We start from the raw sequence: 10,815 nt of genomic DNA, 5'->3' as shown, positions 1-10,815 counted from the left end.
CTGGAGGCTGATTGCCCTTAGTGTGGTTTGGAAGATATATGGTGGAAATTCCACCTAGTCAGTGGGGATAGTATCTGGAAAGTAGAGCGGTTATGATCTGCTTCTATCTATATCAGAGAGGATATATCAAAAACAATCCACAGATGGTATTAAACCCAAGTGAAAGTGACAGACAAGCTGGGTACCGTGACCCCAGACCGTAGGACTGGTTGCTATCAATCTGGTACATTTATTCATCTGTGGTGGGAGCGTCCTTAGGTAGTGAGAATTTGGGATGGAGGTACTTATGAAAATCAACCCTATAATGGATAAAGCAGATACACTCACTTGTAGCAAATTGGCAGGAGGCATTCTGATGGGTGAAAACCAACCAAGAAAACATTCTGCTTTACCCAGCCTCAAGAATGCATCATTATTTGGGAACTGCAAAATTGTGATCTGCATATGTTCTTGCTTTAGGAAGCACATAGGGACAGATGATGCATTAGCCAGGGACGAAAAACACCAAATGAGGGAATAGCAAAACATTCACCACTTTCAATATTGCTTTATCTCCTCTGTACCTCTATGAGAGAATTGATTCTAAAGCGATTTATTGTACAGCTGTACCTCGTGTTACGAGCGCTGCATGTTGTGTTCGTCATGGGTTACAAATGCGCCAAACCCGGAAGTACTGGAACAGGTTACTTCTGGGTTTGGCGGTTTGCGCATGTGCAGAATGACATCATGCACATGCGCAGAAGACCAAATCACATTGTGCACATGCGGCGCTTCAGGATGCAGACCTTTCAGGTTACGAACGGGGCTCCGGAACGGATCCCGTTTGTAACCAGAGGTACTAGTGTGTTTTAGTTTTGTCATTGGCATTTGGAGTCTGAACTACTTACATTCTTATGAACATGAAGAAAATATATAACAATACAAATCAATAGTTACAACTTCTATAGTCTGAATGCCCAGCAACTTTTGAACTGAACATTTCATTAAAACACAAAAGTTGACATGTTTCTAGGTATATTAAGAGAGGAAGTTTAATAAGGCTTCACATAAGCGCATTATCAACTGTTTGACTTAAGAAAAATACTTCAATAACTTAATTTTCTAAAACATACACCTATGGGTGGCATATATGAACATGGTATATGCAGACACACACTTTCTTTTAAAATGGAAAAGCGTGGAAAAGCCTGTTAACTTGATCTTGGAAAAATAACTAAATAACTTATACCAATGTAGGAGAGTCTTATCTAGATTATGATTACAAGGTAAGGCCTTGGCGTATAAATTGTCCGACTTTTTACTCTGACGTTTCCAACCAGCTTGTTATATTTCCTGACGATGTCATCATTCAGTTCAGATTTCCACTTAAACACCTCGATAGTAAAAGGCAATAAGGACTGCCAGAAGAGTCACACTTAGTGACAGCGCCTTCAGTACACCTCCCCCTTGTTGCCAAGGCAACTGCATTGCCATCCTGTAGCTCAATGGTCCTTTATGCCTCTCAGCAGATGGACAGGCTTTTGATTCTGAGCTGTTCTCCAGTGCATGTCTGAACTCCTGTGGAGAAATGCAGAAATTAAATTGAGAAAGATGCAAAGAACATTTGGCACGTATCAAGTACAAAGGAAAATTCCCTTCAACTTTCAACAAGCCAATCTCTCTTGTAGCCTAGAATAAATTAAAGAATATAATGCAATTGTATAAAACAAAGAGCTGAGGCTGTTGCAACATGGAATTGGCCTTTTCAATGAAATTAACCGCCAAAGCAATAAAGCTGTTAACATCACTGTAGACTAAAATCCTATTTTACAATATAACTCATGCCAATTCATTTGAGATCTGTATTTTCCCTTTAGTATTTCTGTTTCCTTAAAAGGCAAACCTGCAGTCAGTGATAAAGTGGACCAGCAGCACTGTTGTCTTTCCCATTGTACAGCACCACCAAGTCTGATAATTGTTTCTGTCCCACAGTATGCCAGCTCAGCAGTCTTCTAACATCCTCTGCAGTTCTTTCCCCATCTCTCTCAGGAGGTGCCTGCACTAAAACATCCATCTTATTGATCATACTCAGAGCTACTTTTCCACACAGGGAAAAAAAAGCATGTGTGATTGGCATGTGCATCTATTTCACTGCACACACTCTGGAAGATTATGGCCAACTATAGCTTCCCAGCACCTGAAATATGCACTATTTCATTGTTTCCTTTTATAGATATCATTTGGGAGGAATATTCAGGTGTGCTTACAACCGCTTTCGCTGCTAAGGATACAAACTTGATGGAAACATCAGGTATATACTCTTGTTGTTCTTCTATTGGTGTATTAACAGTAAATCCATCACTGCCCAAACTGACTTACTCCAGCAGTCCTTTGGTTCTTATTGACGTGGTGTGACTATAAATACTTATCAGTCAGGTCTCTGTCTTCGTCTCCTTGCCCATCTGCCTCCCCTCTCTGTGTACATTGGTGCCCGCTGGTCCTATGTTTTCCTACCTTGCCTATTTAATTTTCCTCCCCATCACTGCCCTACATTATTTAGCAATCCTCCTTCAGATGGATTCGTGGCCTGTGATCAACCTTGTCTTTGGAATTATCATCTTATGCTACAAGTGCATGAACCTGCTTCCAATATCTCATCTAGACCTTTCCAGGAGATTCCTCCTGGGTCTTCAGTTCAGCGCTAGCCTTTGATCCCACAGGGACTCTCAGTACCTTGATTACTTTAGCTGTCAGGAACCCATCCATCCCAAAACACACTGATATCTTCCTTATTTACCAGTAAGTGTTGCTATCTTTATTTGGGCTAATAGCACTATAGCTTCGGCAGCAAGCACAAGGTTCAATAGTCAAGATTACAAGGTACATGACCAAGGCAAGAGGTTCATAAGCAAATGGTAGTTATGAAATGTCCCAATGGTTGACACAGCCCTTCCACCAAGCTTTTAAAGATGAGGCAGCTTGCCCTATGTGTCTGCTATGTGCACGCTGTCTGATTCCACTTATGAAGGCAGCGCCTGGTTCTTGATGATAAAACAGTGACCTGCCTCTCTGCTTCCAGCTCTGCCACCACCTCTTCCTCCTTCAGACCCTCCTCTGGCTGGTTGTGGTCCTCCTCCCTCCCTGATGAGGCTCTGTGCTCCACCAGAGGGGCATACTGGCAGCTCTGCTTCTCCCTCTCTGACATCTAGGCTCATAAGGAGAGGGCCCCTCTCCATCCCTGGGTGCCCCGCCTTCTAGCACCCCCACCCCTGGTCCACAGATTCCCTTTTAAATATCTAAGGTAGCAATGGCTTATGGTGCATGAATGAACTACAGGTGTTAGAAACCTTTGGAACGTGAGGTTATTATGCAGAAAGGTGTTAAAGCCATGGAAATAAAAGAATACTAAACTGTATCCACCATTCGGAAGGTAGTACTAGACTTCCATCATAAAATATTACATAAATAGATGGCTATTTCCATGTAGCGACAGGCAGAGTAATTAAAATCAATTGCCTAATGAATCTGAAAAATTAATAACTGGCTACAGCTATTCATTCCTGGAGTCAAAGCTAATTAACCTTTATATGGAGAAATAAACTGGAAACCACAGAGTACCAATTATTAAACATTTCACTAATTTGCAACAAAAGCTACCTCATAATAGACTTCATTTTGTAGACTGATTAAACTTGGAAGAAAAGCTTGCACAGAGGAATCTAATTATTTCCTTGGGTGCCTATTAGTTTTCTTTATCCCATTATCAATTTACAGTATACCCTGTATTCAGTGAATATGTTTTACTTTCTAAGTGATAAATTTTTACATTTATAAATTGTGCTTAGACAAATGCCTACTTTGATCAATGTTACCTAAACTAGAATAGGAGTATCAGCATGACCAAAGAAAGCCTAATGAGTGAATATGGTTTGCTACAGGGCCAATCTTTCTTTCTGAGTTTCAGCCAAGGCCTAGAGTTCCAGTGTGAAGAATGCTCCATTTTAGTCTTTAATTTGGTAAGCTAACAACACCCAAAACTCTCTTGACAGAGGTTTTTATGATATGATTTATTTGCTGGGGAAATGTCCAAGGCATCATTGATTGGATTAAAAATCCAAATTTATTGATATGTCTGTTTGAAAAAGCTTTATTAAGACGTTCTCCACAAGCATTACTATTGGTCAACAGTAGTTTATGCTCCAGGGGTACAAAGAAAAAGGCACTTTAATCTTCTATAGATCTGGGATAAATATTAAATAAGAACAAGTCCTGCCCCAAATCCCAACTAGCTTCTGTAGTTGATGAATAATTAGAATTTATGTGGGAAAACATGGGACATGAAGGGGTAATTGTGTATTCAGGTGAAATGATGACAATACAATTTAAGTTTTCTTTAAAGATCAACTTTGGGTAAAAGGTTCTCTGCTTAGTTTGAGGTTTTTTCCCAAATTAGATCCATCTTAATTGGATATTTGATCTCAAAAAGTAATTTAGAGTTTTAATAAACAGAACTTGTGAAAAATCTATACAATCTTGCAGAAATAAAAATATAAATTTGAAAAAGGTATAAGAAACACAGTGAATTGTACTCTGGGCATCAAAGAGAAGATATCTACCGGTATGCAAATATGGGAACATTTTTCAGTAACTGCCAAACCTTTCTCCTAAATATGAACGCTTGAGGAAAATTACCACAAGTTGCTTATCAGAGAGTTTACTGCTGCTTTCCTGATAAGCAAGTCAAAAATGTTCTGAAACTCCAAACTGTGAAAGGTGTTATTTATCATATGTGATAGACTTGTTCTTGGACCACCAGAATCAAAGAAGCACTATATGGAAAAAGATAAATATTATGATGGAAAAGATATAGGGGTGTACTGAACACTGGATTCACTGTTGCTTCTTCTTACCTATAGGAATTGATATATGATAATAATAGTAAGAATGGTTCTGTATATTACTGGAAACAAAAATTTATGAACACAAACGGGCTAGATAAAATGTAAAGGCCATAGGCTCAGTGGTTTAGACCACAGCGCCACCCACGTCCCAGATAAAATGTAGGAACATGCAAAAATAATCAAATATGCAACAATATAGGAAGAAACAGCAATATAAAGAATAGCATACCATTATAATTTTTTTGCATCAATAATCAATTATCATGAATTTTCAACAGTTGTTAGTAAAAAATGCACAGGTCATATTAATGAGCTTGCAATCTACCACCCTTAAAAATTAGATGTCCAATGGCAGTACATATCTGTAGCATCAAAACTATTTTGATTGTTTATATCATTAGATCTAAGAGAATTAAAGCAAAGCATGAAACTAATTGTTTTTTTGGACAGTAGCCTCTACTACACGAATCACATAGTAAATACCATTAGTATACTGTCAGTCCTAATATTTAACAAATATTTAAAACCACTCAGAGAATGAGTTCAGTGTCATGTCTTGAAGTCATGTTAAATCCAACATTTGCAGCTTGAAATTAACTGTCTTGAGAAGCCTCATTACTAATGGGGATTCCTCCCCCAGCCCCAAACATCATAGATTTACATGAAATCCCTGAAATGCCGCAAGGCTCTCTCCCGCCCATAATGACAGAATTTTAATAATTAATCCTTTCCTTTTTTGACAATGCAGCATGAAATATGTACATTTTTGCATGAAAGAAGCGAAAACTGAAAGCAGCCATCCCAGTTCACTTTAATGAGCACTTTGTTCAAATAGAAGAAGAGAAAGGAGAAGGGAAGAACATATATTGGGGGAAATTGAACTGTTAATCAAACCTCAGTAATATATTATATTTTATGAAATTCCCAAAGCCAGGTGTAAAAATTACCAACAACAAGGCAAACATATTAACTGTTCTGGAAGTAGACTTTCAACTTGTTTTGGCTGTGACAGCAGCAGAAACAAAAGATTTTACTAATAAGGTATAATATAAATTATTAACACTTCCAGTGTATGATCAAATGCATTTCAGAGTATTTGCTGAATAATTCTGACCTGATGTGTGCCTGTAATAATATGTATTTGCGCACTCTTATTCGGTCTCACTCATTTCCCGCTTTCTGATGCACCTGCAACCTACAAAATAAATCTAATAATTATAGTGCAGGTTTGCATGAGATCTTACTCTATGTCAACAAGGACAGGAAACCATAGCCAGAGAGTATGGACCAGGCATGTACACCAAGATTGACATAGATTGGAAGGAGTATATATGTAAATTAAAAGAAACAACAGCTCCCCTTATTCTAAAATAAACAAACCCCTTGACCCATCTGCTCTCTCCAATTATTGTGCAATTTCCTTTCTCCCCAAACCACTGAGCATACTGCTTACGTCTACTCTCAACTTTCTCTGCTTCAAGCCTGATTTTGGTCCCCCTCCTCCTACCCTCAGCACTCCACTAAAACTGCCCTCACCAAAACTATCTTGCTAAATCCAAAGAGTCTCTATTCAAGTCCTCATCCTCCTTGGCCTCTCTGCCTGCTTTTGATACAGTTGAACACTCCTTCCTCGACTCCCGTTTCCTCTGTAGGTCTTGATGATTCTGTTCTCATAGAATCTATCAAATCACACGTCCCATGTTTATGCAGGGACACTTTCCCTCTTCTTTCCCTTTCTCCATTAGTCACCTTTTTGTTACACAGGAACAGGTCTGTTTGGTACGTACTAGGAACATTAGTAGCTTATGGAATCATGTGTATCCTTCACATGCTAGTGCTAGTGGTCCTGGTGGCTGACATGGGATTTGATCATTCACCAAGCGCAAGTCTATCAACAGACCACTTTATCATTCCCCGAGTTCACCATGAATACAAAGTTGTTTATATAAAAATCTGATGGCTCCATTGTCTTCTCACACACCAAAGTAGTGTAGGTGCTTTCTGTGCCGGCTGGCAGGCATCTAAACACCAGAGGGAGTGATTAAAGAATCTTTTTTTAATTTCATGCTCAGTCAAGTTTAAGAGTCATTAACAGAAACTCTCTCCCTGGAAATGTTAAGTTCTGGGAACTTTTTTTGATTTACCTAATCAGCAGTGGGATAACCTCACATAAATGTTCCTAATACATGCAGGAAAGACCTCTGTTCTCTGAAAGTTGCTGCTAGGGTGTTGGGTGGTTTTTTTTGGCATGTTTCCAAATGAATAATACTGTTCCTTTCCAAACACATTCTATTAGGAAGGTTAAATTTATACCATATATGTTTCTAGAGAAGTTATTTTGATTCTTGAGTAAGTTCCGTGGTCTCAAAAGGGAAATAGTTGCCCAATGGTGCAGCTCAAATTTATTCTACCAGTTTTAATGGATGCTATGTAGCAGAGTGTCATCTATTAATGCCAGGCATATATCACCAAGGCTTGGACCATGGCTTACTACTCAAGCCCCTCAATTCAGGATCATAACAGTAAGGTTCCTAGGCAAAGTTAGAGCAGGATTTTTAGTTGTATTGTGTGTGTGCTAGAGTCACTATCAAATTGCTAAAGGAGAAGAATGTTGAGACAACACAGTAACTGACAGTGATGTGTCACACAGTTTATTATGAAGCAATAAGGCACACTTCAGATACTGCCACCAGCCAGAGGGAGCCTCTTAGGGCCACTGAGAGGTTGTACCCCATGGCAAGAGCGAGAACCACATACACTGGTAAGAAAATGAGCAGTTGTTCCAAGGTTCCTTCGGCCCTCTTCTCATGTCATGGTAAATAATAGTTAAGGTTTGTTTTTGGCTTACTGATGGTGGTTCATGATACCTGGTTCAGTAATAACATGAAGAGAGAGATTGTGGTTTGTTTCTCTCACCTGCTAAGCAGACAGGAACAAAATGGCCCAGATCAGTATGTTCATGGCCAAAAATGATTTATGTGCAAACTTGCCCCTTGTGAGCCTGCGGGCAGGGACTGTTTAATCTTTGAATATCTATACAATGCTTAGAAAATGCTAGGCACTTTGTGAGTGTAGATGAACAACTTATTGATATTATAAGGGCTTGAACAAGATGTAGAGTTGAGCCCACAGCCTACACTTATTACTGCCTTCTAAAAACATCGCAGCTGCTTGACTTGCCTGCTACCCTCTTCCCCAGACCAATTGTTTGTTGGCTACAATTCATTTATTTGTATGGCAGTATTTCTGAGATTTACACTTTAAAATCCAGAGCGGGGGGAGGACCGGTAGAAGGTCTGCTTACAAAAGTCTATATTCATGAGCAGAGAATAGAAACAGGGTGATCCAATTAAGTTGACTACTAGTAGGTTCAGTACAAATAATCTGATGTTAGGATTTCATAACTCTTTGCAAATATTTTAAATTGTGCAAAACCCATAATATTTCAAATATGTATGTCTTATTCTGGTATGACTCCCACCTTCCCTGCAAAACAGAATTTCCCTCTGAACATTTAAATACCAAACATCTTGAAGCATAAAGCCACTCAGATGTGAAAAACTGCATTTCCCATTTCTCCAAGCCACACTTACTGGAGGGGAAAGAGCTCACAGCAATATGGCTTATCAATATGTAGCAGTCAACCAGCCAGAGGTGTGGCATAATTTATCTTTGCAAGAATGCTTTTTAATCCTCATGCATCACTAAAAGTAGCAAAAGTAATTCCTCTCTCTCTCTGCAGATTAGTTACATTAAATCATTTTAAAATGTTTATGCTGAAAACAATCTGCTTGTATCATAAATGTATGATCTCAAAAGTCCTAGGCAATATAATTGCTTGCAAAATAAGAGAATCCGAATCCACGTGAGCCTCTTGGATTGCTTCCACAAGCTTAGCAGGCATTGCTTTCTGCCTATTTCAGTTTCTTTCGTGAAATTCCAAGTAGTTCCACTGAACTGCGTTAATGCCAAAACCATCTATCAGGAGTCCAAAGAAAGAAATTGTGGACAACATAGGAGATACTCGAAAATGACAACCATATGAGATATTCCTGGAGGAGAAAGGAACACAAACTTAACAGTACAACCACCTCATGACCTTGGCTGGTTCAGGTTTTCAGATGCTATTTTTGGCTGTTAACTCTCTCAGACTCTGAAGGCACCACAACAGTAGCTCTATATACTAAAATGATCTCTGATGAAATAGGAGTATGATTTCTTCCTCCTCGGGAATTCTGGGCTATTAATCTATGCTAACAGTGTTCTCAGCTTCTTTGTTTATGTGCAGACATGCATGTTAAACAGTTCTGGTAGGAAAGAAGCTTCCAACAAGATAAGCAAAATTTCTAATGCTTATCACACATAATAGCCTTGGAAAGAATGGGCAATGTGTTGTTCCTATAAAGAGACCTTCTGAGTAAAATGATATTGTTCTCTGATGTACTTTGTTCTTTAGCAGCTATTTCTAGACTAAAATTAATGTGAATACTCTACAAGGCAGTTCCCTATCTTAAATAACTGTTTCTTTAAAAGAATTTGCAGTCAAGCACCAAAAAAACCTTTATAGCTGGCAAGCAGGACTCTTGTCTGAGCCATTCACATAAAACAGCCTAATGCAGCCTCCACTGTAGTGAAAGCTGCATTGGCTTCAGGGTTCAGGGCCCCTTCTTACATGCACCTAGAAGAGGTAGAACACACAAACTGAGAATTGGGTTATGCTGCTCTTGATGATCTTGGTTACACTGTGGAAATAGCAGCACTGTTCAGGGGGTGGGCCCTCTGCTGGTCTTGGGGTCCAGGCAAATGCCCACTCTTGCCACCCTCTGAAGCTGTCCCTGAGGGGAAGTGTTTACTTCACAAACACAAAATGCAGTTACATTAGCAGGAAATATTCTCTGTGCAACTCAGAGAGCATGCAAAGAACTACCGCACTTTTTCCCTCCTAAAAATTAAGAGGAAATGGCTGTGTGTCTTATGGAGTGAATGCGTGGTCCCTGGAGCCGAATTGCCGAGGGGAGAAAAGCAGATCACGCTGGTTTCTTTAGAAATGGAAGGGGGTGTGAAAGGAAGCCACTGTGAACAGCTGATTGGCAAGCCGATCGGGGAGGGAGATAAGGGAGCTAGCAATAAAGGAGGCTGCCTGAGAGGGGGGAGGTAAAAGCACATGGATTCTCAGGATTTTTGTATTGGGTCACCCCAAATTCACCAGCAGATCACATAGCATGTCCATGGCTATAGCCTGCACATACACAAAAAATCATACATCCACTGTTTCGTTCAGAATATTTTTTCCCCTGGTTTTCCTCCTCTAAAAACTAGGTGCGTCTTATGGTCAGGTGCGTCTAATGGAGCAGAAAAATACAGTATATGTGGTCAGGATACTTGCAGAGGAAAATGCTGAGATAGTCATGTCAAAGCTGAACCTGCCAAATATACAGTTTATCAGGGATTGCTTTATTTCCCCACCCCAACATAAGCATAGTCAATATATCAAAGTATGTTGTGTATTTAAAGGAAATTGGGCCACGTAAGTTCTTATCCCCTTTTGAAATAATAGGCAATACAAACATTGTGTATATTAGTTATGAGAGTAAATTAAAAGCTAATTGTTCATTCATTGACTTGATTATATTCGCAGTGGTAAAAACATATTAAATATCGAAACTATTACTGGCATGTGAGCTATTCTTATTTTCCAATAGTACATGGAACACAGAATGTACAATTGGATTCTCTAAAATACTGCAAAAAGACCCCCTACCAGGAACTCAATCAAACATCTTAGGTGTGAAAAAATACGAGATGAGAAAGGAATGCCCGAACTGGCTTTTCAGAAATGGGTCGGACATCAGATCTACTTTCAACCCTTTTTTCTTTACTACTTCTTACCTTTACACATGCAGCTTTCATTTGCTTTTTTATTATTAAAAAAAAA

The 10,815-nt window shown here is 39.2% G+C and overlaps 1 protein-coding gene across 4 annotated transcripts in view; it reads right to left on the bottom strand.

The window, feature by feature from the left end:
- Positions 1-925: 925 nt before the first annotated feature.
- Positions 926-10,815, bottom strand: part of CDKAL1 (CDK5 regulatory subunit associated protein 1 like 1) — a 235,481-nt gene continuing 225,591 nt past the window's right edge. For 3 of the 4 annotated variants that reach the window (XM_033154687.1, XM_033154688.1, XM_033154686.1), the window contains one exon: positions 926-1,557. In XM_033154687.1, coding sequence (XP_033010578.1) covers positions 1,366-1,557 — 192 coding nt within the window. In that variant the 3' untranslated portion in view covers positions 926-1,365. Of the gene's footprint in view, positions 1,558-5,994; positions 6,076-10,815 lie in introns of all 4 variants that reach the window. The other variant, XR_004427012.1, reaches the window with a different exon arrangement.

Source organism: Lacerta agilis, chromosome 7 (genome assembly GCF_009819535.1).
Source record: "Lacerta agilis isolate rLacAgi1 chromosome 7, rLacAgi1.pri, whole genome shotgun sequence".
Classification (NCBI taxonomy): domain Eukaryota; kingdom Metazoa; phylum Chordata; class Lepidosauria; order Squamata; family Lacertidae; genus Lacerta; species Lacerta agilis.
Note: the sequence above shows the minus strand (reverse complement) of the source record. Positions and strands in the feature narration are given on the sequence as shown.